Below are 21,136 nucleotides of genomic sequence, written 5' to 3'. Positions count from 1 at the left end.
AGCATCCGAGCTTCTTGGACCTCTGTGTAGTATGGTATAGTACTTCACGAGAAAGCACCCGAGCTTCTTGGACCTCTGTGTAGTATGTTATAGTACTTCACGAGAAAGTACTGTAGTTTCTTGTTTCATCAGTATTGTCGTTTCAAGCATTCTTTTCATTTGAAAATGAAGGTTGCGACGAAGGCTGAAATCCAAGTTAGGAGATAACTAAAATGGACGCCGATAGACGAGTTGTGATCATCTTCATAGTAATAATCTTCTATATTGTAATCTCCTACGTTTCTTAAATCTTGATAGTCTCTATCGTTGCTGAGAACTTTGATGTCCTTGGCCGTTAATGGGTCTTTAGTTGTAGCCGTATCGTCCAGTAACTCATTTTCGTAGTCTGTAAACACAAAAAAGTGAGAGATTCAAGTCTTTGGTTTCATAAAAAAATTATATTTAGTTTGCATAATAATAAAATCTAAGTAGATATATAGAGAACAGTTCCGAAACACATAAATGCCAATCACAATTATTAATGCTATACCCAAGGACATATAGTCAGATCTTCCGATAGTATTTTTGCCGAGATTTCGGTGTTTTCAGCTTGATAGTCTTGTTTTGTAAGGAGAGAAAAACACACTGTAAACTTTAATATAAAAAAGACCTTCCACGTTTATCCAAAACCTAACAGAAATTTTTTAAATTTTCACGCTGTAAACAGTACAAGAAAAAAACCGTGACAAAAACAACACACAGACTGCTATTTTTCAGGAATCACAAGAAGTTGGTATTTCTTTCACAGAAATAGATTTACTTTATGATTTTACTAATGGATACCGTTGCGTATGAAAAAAATTTGACCGGGTCTATAGAAATCAGATAGCTATTTTTGTTACTGCCTACATGCACCCACGTGTAATAAATATGGTATTTCCCCCTTAATTTGCATGAAATATTTGTAACTGGACGTTAAGAAAACAGCAATAATGAATTAAATACTCACCACATCCATCGTAAATCCGTGGTATACATGACATCTTCCCATCAAAACATTTACAAAGATTACAGTCAGCTTTAATCCACGATCCATGAAGAATTTGTCCACAAGGTTTAAACTCTATCTTGTGCTCACAATGTCGACCAAAATGATTCCTAAAATAAACGAGGAGTTTAGAATGATTGGTTCAAATATAAGTAAAATAGAAAATATGACATGAAACATGTACGTTACAAAACTTTTGGTATTGCGGGGGAAAAATTAAACATGACGGTGGTAACTTTTTGGGAATATTTTATTTACACATTGTATTGTTTGTTGACGGATTGCTTTAAAAATTAATATGGAAATTAATGTATAAGTTTTTTTTCTTCGAATTGCTATGTAAAATATAGACAGAGTTCTAGGATTTTACAAGCAGCAGTAAATCGTTCAGGTTTTAATTGAAACTGTTATTTCTACAATTTTGTTTAACCCAAATGATCTGAAGATTTCAGATTATTACAGAAAAGAAAAGAAAGTGTAAATGCTCTCATATATATAAACGAAAAATACTTACTTCTTACAGACACAGAAAGATCCAAGAATACAAATTCCTTTGTTTTGGCAGCATTCAGGCTTCAGAATAGTGTTTTTCTCTTTTGATCCAGCTTGTATAGTTTTCATATCTAAAATGAAAGTATAAAAACTATAGAAAAAATACTACCACAGCATTAATTAACAGTTTGGGTATGATTTTTTACGGTACATTTTGCCTATAATTTTTTAAAATAAAGTTTCACATGTAATTCGGTAATTAAAACAAACTTGATCAAAGACAGTTTTGTTTATATATATAGTCAAAACAATTATGTAGTTTAGACCCCAGTTGATATTAATGCTCATCGATTTATAAAAAAAAAATAGAAGGAAGGATTTTTAAAATTTAAGCAATGATTTTCGTAGTCGTATTACTATATGACAAATCTGCCTTGAATTTTTTTTTCTTTATTTTATTTCTTGGAGTTCAGTATATTTTTGTGATTTTACTTTTTTTCTTATGTGCAGCTGAGCTCAAGTGTACAGAATACATCGTTAAGCCTGAAACATACATATTATCAATTTTATACTGAAAATTCTATCGTATTCATTTCTCGTTAGATATAGTGTTCCCAGGACAAGCACCTGTCGTGAGCACTGACGGTATACTACTTTTACACAAAAACATAATGGCGGTAGTAATACTAACGTTTGAAATAAAATTAAAAACTAAAAAATAATGGATTGTGACAGTAACTTTTTTTTTTATCCGAAGCTACACATCTAAATTTAGGGTTTAAGAAAAACCGGAATTCTATACTTATGAAGTGTACGGTATTTCTGACATTTGTTTAAATTTGAGAAGGACATGCCAAACGTTATTATCCGTTTTATATCTGTTGATTCAATGATATTACTTAATCTGAAATCTATTTGTTTACACAAACATTAAGGATAAAGAATTAAAAGACAATATTGATAAATATAAAAACCCAAAATAAAGTTGAATTGTCTTCTTGTATAGTAACGTAAAAATGAATTGAATTTACAGGAGAGTACAGAGTATTAAATTAAAGCATTGTCTAGCATTCTGATTGATAATGACAATTTCTCATTTTTATGGCACAGAAAAAATATTCGACCGAAATTCCGAAAGGTATAAATAAACTTTTTTTAATGTTAAATTATTTTGCAATTGATTCATTTATATCTATATTGTATTTTTCACACAACCTATGATTTCATTATCATCATGTTATCAGATGAAACATTTAACAAATGAAAGATAACTTTAAATCGCGCAGTGCACTATTTCAATTGAAAAATAACTTGTTTTTTTTATAACTTATAAGATCGTCATTAGATTGGAAATAATGTTGAATGAAACTTAGAGGCGAACTACATTTATAAAAGAACATATTAACAACTTTTTCAAAAATCCTTTATGAATGGACACCCCTTTTGTACGTTTTTTACTTGATGGGAATACTATTATGCATTCTAATAATGTCGATATCTTCCCTACGAAGTATCTAATCTTAACAATTATTTTATCAGGTAATATCCATTCTCCGTGAGTAATTGAGGAACACGCTGTACTCCAGACACGCTAATTTCCTACAAGTCGCAAACAAAAGCAAACTTTCCTATCAAAAGAATAATTTTGATGAAATATTATCGCCTAATCGAGGAGTGTTTCCTTTCCCTTCCCAAACAACACCTTTACTATTCTAGCAACCGTGCTTTCTTCAAAATTATCTCTAACAAAATGTTTGACATGGGTGATAAAAAGGGATTAATTTATTGGTAATAAAGATTATTAACTAGTGCGCTATAAACAAGGGTTTTTATTTGATTTGGGTGTTCGTTGGATTAATACGAATAAAGGATAATCCTTTGTACAATAAAAGTTAATCCGTTAACGAGAAAACGAGATAGGGTCCAACAATAGTCCTTAATTCTTACACACTTTATAAAACCACAGTTTGTAAAACAACTAATTTAGCAAACTTTATGATTTATAGCTGTCACCTTTCAAAAATATTTCGACAAAAATGTAAGCACAAGAATGTTTAAAGAAAGGACAATCTGTTTCGTTTAATGAGTTCTCTGTAGAATTGTCACCAAAAAGAGATTGCTTACTATAAAAAATGTGAAAACCTAAAATTAATTTAAAATTCTTACCTGAAAATCCATGCACAATTGAACATATAGAATATACCATGAACCTGTGAATAAAAAATTAAATAAACATAAATAATACGAAAAAAAATATAATCTGAATTGAAAGGGGCAGTTTAAAATTAAGAAAAGAAATTAAATGCAATTTTGACGGAAAATAATTATATAAATCAGATCATGTAAATAATTCAAACAATATGATATTTCAAAAATAGCACGAAATTCGTATTAGAAAAAAAGTACTTACAAAGTTTTAATTGCTATTTCCATGTTAATGCACTTGCTATATTATTGTTTCAACTTTAGATTACTGTTAATTCCGAGTTGCGAATGATGTATATTCTTCACCACGTGGAATATATAAAAATAGCATCCACTGAAAATTACTCAAGTGTTATTGGATAATTTGAATATTTTATTAACGTCACATGACCATTAATCCCCTTTTCACCTGCGTTCTAATTATCACTTCTTGGCAGTTTTAAAATAACATGCTAATTAACATGGAAGTAAAACTGCCAAATCTTAGGTAGTGAAGTTTACTGATTGTAAAACGGCAAATAAAAACGACAGATGATCAGGTGGACATTAAACAAACAAATTATGATATCAAATTGCTCTAAACAGATACCAATTAAGACTCTGAGGACATGTCAAAAAAAAAAAATAGCTTTAAAAAGTTCAACTTTAGAACTTTAATAAATAAATTAAAAAAAAATTGAAGACATATCGAACAAGAACATTGATAACGAAAAATACGTATTATTGAGGCGCTGTTTTGGTCCATGCAAACTGTTATATTTAAGGAACTCCAAAAATGTATCAGAACTTCGAATTAAGGATATCCATAAATTAAGAGATATTTGAAATACCTTTAGATTTAATTTAAACTGACTTTACTTTACTTTCCTGTAAGTTTCACCTGGATTGATTGATTGATGGTTCCTTAACGTCCAGTGGCAAATATTTCATGCATATTCAGAACGAGAGTCTCACCTGGAAGTAATAACCCCAGTAGTTTATAATTTTAGAAAGCCTGTCTTAGCTAGCTTATATCAAGCGGCAATTTCCGAAGAGGAGAGTAGAAAAGTGGCAAAAAGTCGCCCTGAATATGCATGAAACATTTGCCACTGGTCGTTGGGGATCCATTACTCACTCGAAATAGGAAATTTATTCACTGTGTCGTTGGGTTTTTGTCCCTTTACTTTATCTTTCATATTCAAATAAAAACAAACAATTCAAAAATATTAATATGATTTATATTTGAACACTAACCACGGTGAGAAAAAAAACTGTGGACCGGGATTGTGTTGTGTGAACCATTGTGTCCAGTCGTCAATGTGTACGTCAATGCGCACAATACGTAATGATGGTGGTCATGCTAAGACCTCGGTAAGAAATACCATATGACAGCTTTTGAAATATTGAAAATTGAAATATTGTGAATTTAAGTAAATCTTCGAAGATTTGCCCTTTTTACAATTAAATATTTGTCATCTTTTGGTTAAATTCCTTTCAGTTCCTTGGTGTCCTTTTGTTATGATTTGTATTGAATGAAGCCTCCTCACCCGAACAACAATAATCCCTGCACTTGTATACATATTGTAAGAAGGCTAGCACATTAATTTGTTAGTGACTGAAACAACCACTTGTATACAGATTTATCCCAAATGAATTCAAATGGATTTTAAGATACGTTTTATGTTATGTATGTTCCAGAATATGTTTATTTGATTTAAAGGAAACTTCAATTAAAAATTATCTGAAATGCACACAACTTAGTTTTATGAATATGTTGCATCTGAATTGGTTCCTACTGTTTACATGGTAAAATGTTTTCAACGTTGAATGAGCTGTTTACATCTTCCACCTTTGGTCTTTTTTCAATAGTTGCCTTATTCGCAATTAGACCACATCTCCTTATATTTTTAACATGCAGTTTTAGAAATCTGCAGAGATAACTGGTTTGTGGTAAATTTTTCACACAATATACTCGTTTACTTATTTTGTGAGAAATCATTTACTTTTGCTTGAATAGAAAATACGTGCATGTTTAATATACACGAATATACATGTATAAGAATAAGAAGGAGAAACATGTTATCGCTGTTCTTTACTTTCAAGGTTGGAATAAGGCCTTCAACAATGAGCAAATAATAGAGGGTTTTATAAAGGTACCAGCCACTTTCTTTTTACATGTAGAATTTGAAAGACTATTACAAATAATTGTGTGCTCATCATGGAAAGGCGAGGATTGATATTTGGTTGATTAACGTCCAGTGGCAAATATTTCATGCATTTTCAGGACGTCAGTAATGGCGAGTAGAACCACACAACAAAGAAGCAGTACACAAACATGTTTATCATCAACACGTTTTCGGGTTAAACATATATAGGGTTAAACATTTTTGAGCATGTCACTGTAGTAACACTTTCCTTAACATATTTAGGAGAAGAACCGTATATAGGATAGGAACGTGTTTACAAATCCGCTTAAAGTAACATGTAAAGGTTTATGTTTAGGCCCTAAACACATTTTTAGAGTGTATGTTTATTTCATCATAAATCAGAACAGGAATATAATAATTATTTCTGTCTGTTTTGCTTAAATGATGCACGTGACGTGACGTACATCATTTAAGCAAAACAGACCGCGGTAAATGCATGCTTTCATACTGCAACCTCCAGATCTTGCTTCAATGTGTTAATGAATACAAAAATAAGGAGATGTGATATGCTTTCAAATGAGTCAACTATACACCAAAGTTCCAACGAAGTGGATGTCAGCAAATAAAGACAAACGTACGGCCTTTAACAATGAGAAAACACATAATTCATATTCGGAAATCAAAGGCCCCGATATGAAAGTATGAAACTATTTAACTGAATAAACTATAATTTGACAGACATGAACTTACTTTATCCACTGAATTAGTCTCTGAGTCCATTGTCACAGTATATATTTTGAACAAGTTCACATCTTTTTTAACATTTTTGTTTAATTCTGCCATTGCTGAGATCGTATCTTTTATTTATTATGCACGAAGTTGTATGAAATCAAACTGAAGTGCAATCACTGATGTTAGAGTGTAGGACGGAAAGCACGATCTTATACTTTTAGCCAGCTTGCAATAACTGCGAGCATTCTTTGATACTATAATGGTCATTGTCGTTTTAATTGCATTTGTGTTTTGTGATCTTTTATCAGGTGTTTAAAATTCAGTGTTTTCTCAGTGTGTTCATTGTAAGTTTTTTTTATGTATATTACGTACGTTACTTCACTCATCGAAAAAAAGTTGGAAGGTTTTGGTAAAATGAACCAATTTTACTCCGCTACTTGGTCACGTGTGTGTCCAAAGTAACTGCAACCTCCTCATTGGTTCTTTTTCGTCATTTTTTTTTGTCATTTAGGAAATTAAAAATTGAAGACATATTTCATAGTTAGTTTCATCGTACTATTCACAACCTTTGTCTTTGACATGGCAAGTTATATATATTATACGAAAAGCTTGATATAACTTAGAATTCCCTGGTTGTACAATAAAAATGTCATTTGAGGAATTGAATGTTTCTTTTGATACTTTAACATGTTTATATTTATAAGCGTTCATCCGGTGCACACATTTTTATATTGAAGCGCTACATATTGCACTTTGTTCAATACTTTTACATCACAATAAACTTATATATAGAAGCATTGAATTCTTACATTATTTTTTGTGTGTTCAATGGCATGTGTTCCAATTGGAATCCATATTGTTGGTTTTCAGTATGTTTTTATTCACCGGTATATATATATTATGCAGTTATTTTCTTCTAAGACTGCTTTAACTCATGAGTTATAGTAGTCTCTGCTTTCTGTAATACATGTTTATATGTTGATTTTTTTAACAAAGGTTTATATGCTGAAAGTTTCAATCTACTTAATCATCGAACTCATGTTTAATATTGCATGTCAGTTTGTCTTGTAGCAATACTTATACTGTAACAAATCCGCCCTTATAGTACAGGGCACTATGGGTGATAAAACTAATGATAAAATAATATGTATATAGATATAAGAAGATGTAATATGGGTGCCAATGAGACAATTCCCCATCCAAGTAAATGTATGATTAGCTAGTATTATTGTTTTGTCTCTGGATTTTCATTATTGATTGCCGAGGTTACCAATTCAACACTGTAATAAGATCATTGAATATTGTTTTTATTGGTATAAATATTGATTTTGTTATCAGTAAATTAAAAGCAAACTTATTTACCAGTAATACATAGATTACGTTCGTTAAAATCAAAAACGTCACAACAAACACGGGCATAGCGAAATAGCTATGAAATATAAACACCGTAAGATGGTGCCAAAGGAACACCACCATCTAAAAATGAAAAATTAACAATAGGGAACGAAAAATCGTCCCTTTTTTCGTAAATTTCAGTGTGGAGTTTTCTGTTTAAAACCGAAATATCTAAATTTGGGAAAGGACAGTTATTACCGTTTAAATTTGATTTATTTAAAGTAAGTTCCTTGGGGTAAATTTCAGCAGTATATTGGGAAAATTCTTGATTATTTTACCAAAAAATATCATCAAGGTTACGATAAGTGTTGTTGAATTTATCAATTAAATTTAATTTTGACGGATCTTTTCTGAGTTTAGTCATAAACTGTGATTCGTTACAGTACAAAAACAAGTCTGCTATTAAAGGGGCGCAGTTAGTGCCCATAAGGATACCTACAACCTGTCGATAAACATTGCTGCCGAAACGTAAATAAATATTATCAAGGAGAAAATGAACAGCTTCAATCATCGTATCACACCTCCAGTAAGTATATCTAGCATATTAACCTTTCTCATTAGAGAAGAAGGCTTTAAATGAGCTGCAGCAAATATATTTGCATTCAGATTTACCAAACGACCATTTAATTAAATAGGAAAATTCTTTTATCAATTGTATTCTATCATTGATGCATAGATGCATTGATACGTAGGAAACTAAGTTCATTTAGTTTTTGCTTTGCTTTTGAATGAAAATTGCAACTAATTTGCCGACTACTTAGTAAAAAATTACGTTACCAGCGTGTCAAAATTCCCAACACCAGCAATTTGAATTTTGAAGGCTGTGTCCAATGAAGAAATCAAAACGTATCAAACATGGGTCAGAGTCATATAAACTAATATATATACAGACTTGTATATTAATATATGTGTATCAATATATGAAATAACAAGATGTGGTCATGATGATCGGGGCCAATTTATGTTTAAAACAATAATTGAAAAAGACATTTCAGGTAAAAATAAAACTCAGGTAAACTACAGGTAAATTCACGCAAACGTTATACCATTTTCTCCGCGCAAATGTAATGCGTGTCATTTTAAAATCCGCGCAAATGTAGGTCGCCCATCGACAGAAGAATATAATCAAATAAAGTAAACATTTTTATTATATTTATATAAATATATATATCTATATTATAGTTTTATCTTAAGTATGCATAGTTTACAACAGAAAACACAACAGAAACTTAACAGAGCTTTTGATCGACATGAATGGTATACCGGCGGGGTCGATGCCAAGGTTTTAGCACCATGACTGAGATCTGGGTTATCTACCCTTTGTTTACAGCGGTGATTCAAAACAAGCACTGACAAGATTTGCACTGTATGTTTATTCTTTAACACTCATAATAGTTTGCAATAATTTAGTTAATGAACTAAGTGTCTATTATTCCTGTAAAATAACTAGGAGTCAGAAAATTTAAGCTTTGTTTTAAGGGCATACGATACAGTATTGAACTTGTATTTACAAGTTGATGAAAATTTGCATATAGGCTATTTTTTACCTCATTAAATCAAATATGTAATAAAAAATATACCTTCATGTGCTACTTTTTGAGTAAAATGAGTTCGAAATTTTGTATATTTGCTCAAAATTAAGATTTGTGTCCGTATTTTCTTTTCCGAAAGAAAGACATAACTTTTTTGTTTTAAAAGATAAACACAAAATGGTTTTTGTTAAATAATCGGTAATTTCTGTATTTTATAAGTATCATAAAAATTATGCAATTTTTATTCCGAAATAACTCTATATTTATCAAATGTTCATGAATAGAGGAAAAAACGTCATTTTTTGCTGCATGTTTACCAAAATTAAAAAAATTGCGCTATTTACAGTTTTATAAAATTTGGGTCACATAATCTCCTTTCAAAATGAAACAAATTGGTGTTTTAAAAAATAGGGGTCCATGCACTCGTTTTCAAATTAAATCAGTTTGAATGATAAAAATCAGTCGAAAAATGCATCTTTTCCCGAGATGTCAGAGTTTGACGTTGCGAAAATAACATTTTACGTTAGCAACGTCATTACATTCCCTGTAACTGTATCGTATGCCCTTAAGGGGATAGCACCGATTTTCGGAGGGGAAACAAATCTGCGTCGGTCTGACATTAGTCCAAATAATTCTGACGTCTGCGCGTCCCAGAAAAAAAATTAAAATAGCCTTGCCAGACGTCATAATTATTTGGACTAGTCTTACATGTCCGACATGTGCCGAAATTTTTCGTGGTTTTCCCGGACTGGTACATCATATAAGTACAACACATATTATATAAGCTTCTTCGGTTTCAGAAAACCAACAGCATACCGATGACTAAAAGCATTTATATTTATACTATTAAAAATAGGATTCACATGAATACGTTTGAGCTTGGTATGAAAACAGATTAAAATGTTATATAATAGGGCTCTTCATGGTTAGTTCAGCCATATTGGATAGGCGGCAGATTTTTTGAAAGAGGTGGAAAAAGTATGAAAGTATGGGAAATCCTATGTATGTTTCCAAGCAACTGCTCTGTTTTAATGATGTTTTCCTGTATTTTTTACACCATTTTTACCTCCATTATGAAAATCTGCCCCCTATCCAATATGGCAGAACTAACCGTGAAGAGCCCTATTATATAATGTTTTAATCTGTTTATTGCTATTAGTCTTAAATAAAGGTAATTTGTTTTTATATTTATGCCTTATCACTATTCCCGGCTGACCCGAGAATCTGTCCCTTTTGAACTATTGACGTCATACAACAATCACTTTTCCATTGTGGCGTCAGATATTTTGTATTATGACGTCAAAATTTTATGGGAACCTGTGTGATGTCCAGTAATGTGGACAAATAGCGATAAGGTGTATTGTATTAAATTGTAGTCACATTCTAAAGGTAAACTAATTCAACCACCTAGAATGGAGATCTCTGGGAAAAAAGCAAAAAGATACAAGATGCACCATGCTGTTCAAAATTATAAATATTAAAGTTGCAGTGACAAAGGAAGGTTGTCTTATACAACCTAAACAACTGCTAAAAAATATGCATCATTAAGTGAATACTGGAAATATTATTTCTTTTCATTGATTGGAACGTTAACACTCTCCCTCAAGGGGTTTTATTGACACCATCAGTCAAGGCTTTTAAAGTCTCTCTGACAAAACTGAATTAAATTCAAACGACATGGGGAAGGGGAGGGGTCTGTATGCGCCTTGAAGTCATTGCAAGCATTTCAGTTTGTTGATTGTAGCTGTTATCTGATTACGGGTAGAAATAGAAGAAGTAGAATAAGGTAATCTATAGAATCTTTTAGTGTTGGGGAAAACTATTTTTGACAAAATTAAAAATGAACAAATCAGAATAATTGTCATAATGAACAATCAGAAAGTTTATTAAGAGCATTTATTTCAACCAATTAATGGTTAGATTTAAATTAACATTTTTATTTAAAGCCATATCTACAAACATGACAAAATTGAATATAATTACATACATTGATAAATAATTTAAAGATAGGAAATGCTAACTTTCTAAGTTCCTTGCCAAATATTGTATTTGTAATAGAATAAACAGTCACATCACATTACCTGTAACCTTCTTGTTTGGCTGTAATGCAGTTTCTTTATAACTCAGGCATATCCCTTCCTTTACCTTTAAAGTATCACAGGCGAACAAAGTAATGGTTATTAGAAATAAATTCTTTTGAATACAGAATAACGAATTTTCTTAGTTACTAAGAGCGAGCTCAGGGTAATCTCAGGCAAATAATCAGGTCTTCTCTATTTTTTTACTTTTAACATGTTTAAGTCGACCACTGGCATTAATTTTAAGATAGAAACCACAAACGTCTTAAAATATTACAGAAATAGAATTGAGAGTGGAAATGTGTCAAAGAGACAACAACCCGACTGCCATAGAATATATAGACAACAGCAGAAGGTCACCAATAGGTCTTCAATGCAGCGAGAAACTCCCGCACCCGGAGGCGTCCTTCAGCTGACCCCTAAACAAATATCTATACTAGTTCAGTGATAATGGACGTCATAAAAACTCTGAATTATACACAAGAAACTTAAATAAAAAAATCATACAAGACTAACAAAGGCCAGAGGCTCCTGACTTTGGACAGGCACAAACATACGGCGGGGTTACGAAAATGTTTAGTTTTTAGGTATACAGTTTGAAACACTTGTACCAAATAAATAAAAATACAACACACACTGACTGTTTTAGAACAGATTCTGTACACTACAAAAATTCATGTAAGATTTAAAATTCTCAAGAGAAAATCTGTTAAACCAAATCTCAAAAAGTAATCGTGTGTAACATCAATAGGTCAAGTGTTGATTTTAATGACATTATTGGTTAATTAAATGCTTTTAAGTCCATACATTTTGGTAGTATGCAATGTTAACGTACAGATTATTTCCCTATAGATATACATGATATATATCATTTATATCAATATTATGTACATTATGTACATGATGTATAGTCCATGTAAAATATTAAAAAAAGTGAAATTATTTTACAACCTTCCGTGTTTTCTTCTACAAGGAGGCAGCTGGTAACAGGTATATATGTATTTTTTGCCTTTATTTCAACTTGTGTGTATGTAGCAATTTGTTTTGATATAATATCCTGATTGTATTTCAGGATTTTATTAAGGATGGAAATGTCAGTGAGGCAGTAACATGTAACTAAAGGCAAAGAAATGAAGCTTGAGCTAGAGGTGTTGGCCTCGACTAACATCAAGAGGAAAAAACCATGGCCAAAGATAGTTTGGGTTGGAGAGGTTTGTATCATATAAAACCATGGCCAAAGATAGTTTGGGTCGGAGAGGTTTGTATCATATAAAACCATGGCCAAAGATAGTTTGGGTCGGAGAGGTTTGTATCAGATAAAACCATGGCCAAAGATAGTTTGGGTCGGAGAGGTTTGTATCATATAAAACCATGGCCAAAGATAGTTTGGGTTGGAGAGGTTTGTATCATATAAAACCATGGCCAAGTTTGTATCATATAAAACCATGGCCAAAGATAGTTTGGGTTGGAGAGGTTTGTATCAGATAAAACCATGGCCAGAGATAGTTTGGGTTGGAGAGGTTTGTATCATATAAAACCATGGCCAAAGATAGTTTGGGTCGGAGAGGTTTGTATCATATAAAACCATGGCCAAAGATAGTTTGGGTTGGAGAGGTTTGTATCAGATAAAACCATGGCCAGAGATAGTTTGGGTTGGAGAGGTTTGTATCAGATAAAACCATGGCCAAAGATAGTTTAGGTTGGAGAGGTTTGTATCATATAAAACCATGGCCAAAGATAGTTTGGGTTGGAGAGGTTTGTATCATATAAAACCATGGCCAAAGATAGTTGGGTTGGAGAGGTTTGTATTAGATAAAACCATGGCCAAAGATAGTTTGGGTTGGAGAGGTTTGTATCATATATCGATTCATACTTTATTTTGTAGTTTCTATACTTAATGCTTAATACATATCAGATTTTTATCTTAGATTACTGTAAAAACTTAATATTCAAAGCATTTGAATTTTGAAGGAAATATAATCTTATAAAAACAAGCAGATAAGTAGAATTAGTCATGACTCATGGCATGTAGAAATGAATTGACTAATAACATACATAGATATATACATATCATACATATAGAACATTGATAGTTCTTTGTGGTAAAACACAGTCAGCCTTTAAGTATTTGCACAAATTGAAATGAAATATCCAACATCCAGAGAAAAAAATGAACCGACATTTCATTTAATCTTTGGTGAATAGTTGTCTCATTAACAATCTTACCACATCTCCTTATTTTTATATGGAGCACTTATAATCATTTTATATAGAAGATAATACAGTAAATCACACGTGCAGATTGAAAAAGAAGTCTACGCAGTTCGAACATGTTGGAACAATGGTCAATCAATCGAAACAAGACAGAAACAAAAAACTTTTTTTTTCCAGACAGTGACAGACAGTTTTACAGTTTAAAGTTCTATGAAATATAATTAAATCAAATTAAATCAGCATTTTGTGCATAACCTGAGATAACTGGCACTACAGATAGCTGTGTAATCCAAGGACAAGTGTTGCACAAAAAAATCCATCCCTGGATGTTAGCAGTAAGACTGATCATATTTTTTTTTAACTGACACCACTAAAATCAGCTATGCTTTTACTGTCCCCTGTCTTAAAGTATTACATTAAGATTATATTTTTAAGATATTATAATGTATTTTTTAAATATATTTTAGGAAAAAGAAAGCCTCCTTTTACTGGATAATAAATCACATCGGCTCAGTGTTTTATACGTTCCATCTGGAAATACCAAACGTAGAATTAACAAATTATCTCCCTTGTTAGAACAAGCAGAGATCATAACAACTACAAAAAATGGTAAGTCAAGTTAAATTTATATTTAATTTTACATTGCATTTATTACATGAAGATAATACTTCAATTAAGAAATTTTTATCATATGAACATTTAGATTTGACTGAGTATATTTTTAAATATGGCAGAACGCTGTAATACATCTACAAGTATACTTATAAAAGTTTTGATTTTACAGTAGCATGAATTGATAATTATTATATTTAAAAAAAAGGATAAAAATGTGAAGATGTGCCATGATTGCCAGTGAGACAACTATCCATATAAGGACAATCTATGAACATCACTTTATGGCCTTTAATGATGAGCAAAGCCTACATCAAATTGTTAATATAAAGATAAGGAGTTCTGGTATGTTGCAAATGAAAAACCTATACACCTGTGACAAATGACTCTGAGTCTAAATGTTGCTGTACAGAATTCTATTTTATTCAATTACTAAGCCTAGTTAAAAGGGTTGATAATTGAAGGACATTGACATTTGTGCAAATGCAATCTAAAAATAAATGATTGAAGATAGTTAAATATTGTAAGATTTTATTTAATTAATTTTCATTGTATAGTATATTCAATGATTTTTATGTTGAATAACTTTCACTTCAATATTTTGTTAATACTGAATTATTTATTTTAAGATTATTTTATTGCCAATTTGTCTTTTAAAATAATTCTATCATAAATATATTCAGTTCCAAAAACATATTAGAAATACATTTTTGTATAATTTTTTTAGGTGAAACACAATATTGACAGATTAAATTGTGATAACAACTTTAAAAGTATTAAAAAGTCAGTTGTCTATGTTACTCTTTAAACCTCATTGTGGATATATTTCAGGTCGATATGTAATTGGTTTCTTAAAAAGTGGTGAAGTCTTTATATGGCATAAGGATCAGGATATTTTGAAATCTATCCATGGGTTGGAAAGCATTGTTTCTGAAGAGGATTTTATTCATGGTAAGATTAAGTGATGAAAACCATATGCAATGTAATTTACAGATACAAAACCTGTTTTCTAATAAATTGATTTTCCATTTTCAGAATTAAAATAGAACCATTAGAAAAACTTCATACCTGGCAGGGTTCATGAGACTTTGACTTTATTGACATTAATCATGGATAATGTTAAATTAACATTATGATGCATGTATAAAAACAGTAAAAAGACATTTAGTGGCCATTCGAAGCACACCTCCAGGTGCAGGATTTTCTTTCTGCATTGAAGACCCATTGGTGGCGATATAATGCGAATATAAATTGTCATGAATATGTAAAACTTGGAGCTTTCCTTAGTAAACTACATCAAACAAATTTGAAAAAAAGCAAAATTGAATTGTGGCAAGATGGGCTAGTTAGGGCTAAACATGAACAAATAAGTTGGTTTACAGCATTGGTTACCATGGTTACTGAATGTGCTGTTCAATACTTGTCAGTATTTAAAAATTCTTGGATGAGTTGTTCTTTAAGTAAAGAAAGGAATAATTAGGAGTAAACAATGAGAGGCTTCCCTCATCATGCAGTGAGGTATTAACTGTTGATATCCTCAAAAAAGAATGTGGTTCAAAACTACCCAGTGACTGCTATTTGTTTACTCCAATTATGTGTACTCAACGAAATTTGTTAAACTTTAACCACATAGAAAAATTGCAACATGTAATGAAAATGAAACATCCATTAAAATGGTTGACAAACACAATGTTATAATTTGATTGATTAATATATCTTAAAAAGTTTTGGTTATTGCTGGTGACATTTTGAAACATTAACTTTTTATTTGACATTTTGAAATATCAATTTTTTTCATGTGACATTTTGTAAGATCAACATTTTACATAAGCTGATGATTGACAAGACATGGGTTGAAAAATCACCTGCGTCAAACAAAATCAGTGACAATGACATGTAAAAACAAAACTTTTAAGTACTAAATGCCCGATGTTGCCACAAATTATCATATATCAAGTTTTTTTTTCTGTGTGTTCAATTTTCACTTTGTTTGCAGCAGCTAAAATTTTGGAACTTTACTGAATATTTCAAGATTAATAGCATGCCATTGATATAAAATAATTCTGTTTCCTTGAAAGTTCTCTGAAATTATATTTTTTTTGATTTGTAGTACCTCATATTCATTTGTTATTAATTCTCTGTCAGTCAATCAAGTTTATGTTGTTAGCATCTTGATACTCTTTAATTATTTTGTACACGTATTTCCTTAATCAGTGAAAATTTAACTTGTCCATTTTCTCATCATATCACCAAAAAAAAAGCAGACAAGAAAAAACAGATATACAGTAAATCAATCTGCATTGAAAGTGAAAATATCCTTTTAACCTGAAGCCACCACGACCTTCCAAAAACTTCAGAGATGTCATACAGTAGATACATAAACAGTAAATTATCAAAAGAGACAACAGTCTTATCTTTTATTCATATGACAACACAAACAGTATATTCAAAAAGAACTAACCATTATCAGTGAGCTAGTACACATTTTTGTTTAGGGGCCAACTGAAGCACGCCTTCAGGTGCAGAGTGTCTCGCTGTGTTGGAGACCCATTGGTTGCCTTTGGTTTTTTTTACTCTTTGATTGGGTTGTTGTCTCTTTGACACATTCCCCATTTAATTTCCATTCTCAATTTTAAAGTAATATATGTCTTTTGTAGGTAAAACAGCCATTTTCTCCTCAAACGATTGTAAGCATATCATAGTTTTACTGGGTACCAGTCATATCTATATCTGGAATAGAGAGCAAACTGAATCAGTTCTAGAGTCTAAGGTACCAGAAATAAGAGGAACATGGAATCTGATTACTGTCCCCACTGAGGCAGGAATACCAAACCATGACGAGTGTCCAGAATGCAGTGTAGAGGGAATCTTTTTCACCCATCAGGTATGTATTCTAAGAAAAAAGTTATTATGTCTATATAAGTATACCAGTTTAAGTTACAGAATGACCATTCAAACAGATTAATACATGAGAATATCACATTTTCTATTCTTTTAAAAAGAAATACAACACAATATATTATACTTGCATAAGGGGGAAATAAGATCAGCAAAAGAAAAAGTTAAAAAAAAACAATGTACAAAACAAATAAACAAAAAACTTAAGATTGAGCTACTTAAGGTAACACGATACCGAATGGCATATCTCCCGATTTCCAAACTTTTTGGCACACGTGTTCTTTGAATCGAGTTACATCGGAATATGTAATAAAAAATGGGGGTCACCATTTTTGTTTTCTTGCTATTTTCATAGGAAAATGTCAATTTTGGCGACAAATTTACCTAGGTATATAGGGGAAATGCCTTTTTGTCGGCTTAACTTTTTAGATTTTCCAATGGATGGCTATGTTCTTATATACGGAGAAAAACAAAAAACTAACATAATATCCAGAATTGCATACTGAATCTATACACGTATAGAAACTCATATGTCACCATCCTTGTTTTTGAGATAAATGGCTTCAAAGTTGATTGATACCATTAGAATTGGACCGAAAACGTGTGACGTTATTGAATACAGAATGTAACGTTACGGTATTACTACTCAGAGATATTGAAAACAAAATATGTGTCGGGATCTGAATGGTGTTTATTTTATTTTTATTTCCGCTGTCGGGTTTCGTAAATTTCCTAGTAATGAAATACACAATTCTGCTGATATAATTTATTTCGTTCTGCACCTGGAAATTTCACTCACATGAATCAACATTAATCTCGTCTGATTTTCACAACGAGCATATACTTGAAACTTGCTTGAACTGGTTGGTTCCTCGTGAATCATGCATAAATCAGGTACACGTTGAATTCACGTAAATTTTCAAAATAAGATTATGAAAAAATTTAATTAAAATCATGAAAAATACCTTCATATTTTTGTAAAGTTCACGTGAAAATAACATGAAAAATTTCACGTGGGATTCATTTGAATTACTGAGTTTTTAACTCCATCATTTAAGACAATGGTGGTGTCGTTGCTTCATCCATGCAGAAATAGAGTACTTTAAAAATTTGATTCAGTGAACAGTTTTATAATTGATCGGTTTTTATAGTTTTATAATTGATCGGTTTTTATAGTTTTAAAATTGATCGGTTTTTGATGGTTCTTTAACGTTCAGTGGCAAATAGTTCATGCATGTTCGGGACGATACAATACAATTGTGAAAACAGTTGTTAATAAAAGATACATTTGATGCACCAGTCAAAAAAGGTTTAACATTCTGTTAGTTGTGAATATTATGAGGGAAACTAATCATGCTAATGATTCTGATAAAATGCACATTCTAAAAAATAAAATAACAAAACTCAAAGAAAAAATTCAAAACTTAAAAGTCCCTTATCAAATGACGAAATCATAAGCTCAAATACATTAAAAGAATGATAGATAAACAGCCGTCATCTTCTTGACTTGCTACACACATTGGTTTAGCGTGGTGTAAATGTGTGAGTTGTCTGCCCAACAAGTCGGACAAACCTTGCAAACTGTTACGTATTAAGCCCCAGTCCCACTAGACCACGATCGCACCACGCTCACCGAGATCTAAAATAAATTTAGATCGTGGTGAGGTCGCGGTATGAGCGGCATGAAAATGTTAATTTTCGTTGTTTTCACGATGCTACTACGTCCTAATTACACTTCTACAACGATCCCGCTACGATTAAACCACGTTCTCACCGCGCTTATTCTGCGACCTCACTACGCTTATAAAGATCTTTCTACGCTCTTCACGTTCTCACCACGACCATACCACGAGTTATCCGATTGCAACACGATCTTACTCCGATTATAGCACGTTCTTACCACGATTATACTATGTTCATACCGCGATCTTACTACGTTCTCAGTAATACCGTCAATATCGTGTTTCATATCAATATAGTTCCATTCCTTCTATTTCTGATTAAAACGGAGATTTCTCGGAAACAATACAGTCATGCCACCAAAATCTACTAGAAAACGTGGGCGTGGTGGTAGGGGTTGACGTAGAGGCAGAGGGAGCAAAGTATGAACGCCATACTCAACTCCAAATCGTACACACGAAACTAAAATTAAAAATAGTACAAGACTAACAAAGGCCAGAGGCTCCTGACTTGGGACAGGCGCAAAAATAGTGGGGTTAAACATGTTTGTGAGATCACAACCCTCCCCCTATATCTCTAGCCAATAAAGAAAAGTAAACGCATAACAATACCTCATTAAAATTCAGTTAAAGAGAAGTCCGAGTCTGATGTCAGAAGATGTGACTAAAGAAAATAAACAAAATGACAATAGTACATAAATAACAACACACTACTAGCAGTGAACTGACATGCCAGCTCCAGACTTCAATTAAACTGTTACTATACACATAAGTAGTATAATACTTGTCATCAAGAGATGTCGAAACGACCAATCAAACCTAAATTACAACCTATTACTGGTCCATAAAGCTCAAATGACGATATTTTAGTGAACGATAGCAGAGATGACACAGATGTGTCAATATATATAGGAAGATGTGGTATGAGTGCCAATGAGACAACTCTTTATCAACGTAAAAATCTATAAAGTAAACCATTATAGGCCAAGGTACGGCCTTTAATACGGAGCCTTGGCTCACACCGAACAGCACGCTTAAGGGCCCCCAAAATTACTAATGTTAAACCATTTAAACGGGAAAAACCAACGGTCTAATCTATATAAAAACGAGAAGCATGGTTGAGCCGTTAGAGCAAATGGATAAATACATTCAGACAAACAAAATCTAGGGAGTTTTCTTATATATTTTATGTGAAAATGACAATAATAATGATGGTCGTAGTGTGAACGTAGTAAGGTCGTGAGAAGAGCGGGATGAGGACGGCAAGGGCGTGCTAGAATCGTACTATGGTCGTGAACAGCGTGGGAAATCGTAGTGGAAGCGTAGTTGGGTCGCGGTGAGAACGTGATGGTCGTAGTAAGGTCGTGATAATGTCGCTGTGAGATCGTAACGCAATCTCTCCGAAAAGAATCACGCTTTCGCTACGCTTTCCCTACGATTGTACAGCGACCTTTGCGATCTTACTACGATCTTAGTGCGCTCTCACTACGCTTTTACTACGACCTAATTTCGCCACGACCGCACCACGATTGTTTTGAACATGTTCAAAGTTGGCCACGCTCTTCACGATCTTGAAGACCTCACCACGACCGTGGTACGACCTTACTGCGACCTACACGATCGTACCACGATCATCAAAATTTGCATTTTTTTCACAGATCGTAGTGCGATCGTGGCCTAGTGGGACTGGGGTATTACATCAAAACTCTCGGCACTCTGCATCTATAGAAAAAGTAACCGTTAAACATGTCACATAGTTATGATTATCAAAAATCTTTATTATGTAATCACTTTGTGATTGCAGAACCTGCTGCATTGGCTTGTATGTGTGAACGTTATTCGATAACGTCAGGAACGATAACTCGTGGCGTAACGTCATTCGGTATCGTGTTACCTTAAGGATGTACATGTTCGCTGGTCATGTTTTGGAATTTATGTCAGATTTTTGAAATATTTTGGTTTTATCCATTTGAATGCCTTAAAATAAATTTGCCCATTAACCCCCATTTTTCTTTTTATAAATCTTTTACATATATAAGTATAAGCCATCTGTAAAATCTTTGTTATTTATTAATAGGTTTTGAGTACTTAAACTTCTAGAGAGAACATTTCCCCCCAAAAAAATTCAATGGCTTATATCTCGAAA

At 32.2% G+C, this 21,136-nt stretch overlaps 2 protein-coding genes across 5 annotated transcripts in view; one reads left to right on the top strand and one right to left on the bottom strand.

Annotated features, from left to right (window-relative positions):
* LOC139519170 (uncharacterized) lies at positions 1-1,650 on the bottom strand. The gene is made up of 3 exons (XM_071311031.1): positions 1,542-1,650; positions 989-1,137; positions 1-385 (listed from the first exon to the last, which is right to left on the bottom strand). The coding sequence occupies exons 1-3, from the start codon at positions 1,646-1,648 to the stop codon at positions 156-158; spliced, it is 486 nt and encodes a 161-aa protein (XP_071167132.1). The 5' UTR covers positions 1,649-1,650; the 3' UTR covers positions 1-155.
* A 7,591-nt stretch (positions 1,651-9,241) lies between these two features.
* LOC139523592 (ciliogenesis and planar polarity effector 1-like) overlaps positions 9,242-21,136 on the top strand; it is a 52,945-nt gene continuing 41,050 nt past the window's right edge. For 3 of the 4 annotated variants that reach the window (XM_071317752.1, XM_071317726.1, XM_071317743.1), the window contains exons 1-5: positions 9,242-9,343; positions 12,660-12,798; positions 14,269-14,410; positions 15,245-15,364; positions 17,071-17,297. In XM_071317752.1, the coding sequence (XP_071173853.1) occupies positions 12,718-12,798; positions 14,269-14,410; positions 15,245-15,364; positions 17,071-17,297 (570 nt within the window). In that variant the 5' untranslated portion in view covers positions 9,242-9,343; positions 12,660-12,717. Of the gene's footprint in view, positions 9,344-12,659; positions 12,799-13,057; positions 13,155-14,268; positions 14,411-15,244; positions 15,365-17,070; positions 17,298-21,136 lie in introns of those variants that run through there. The other variant, XM_071317735.1, reaches the window with a different exon arrangement.

Source organism: Mytilus edulis, chromosome 1 (assembly GCF_963676685.1).
Source record: "Mytilus edulis chromosome 1, xbMytEdul2.2, whole genome shotgun sequence".
Classification (NCBI taxonomy): Eukaryota; Metazoa; Mollusca; class Bivalvia; order Mytilida; family Mytilidae; genus Mytilus; species Mytilus edulis.
Note: the sequence above shows the minus strand (reverse complement) of the source record. Positions and strands in the feature narration are given on the sequence as shown.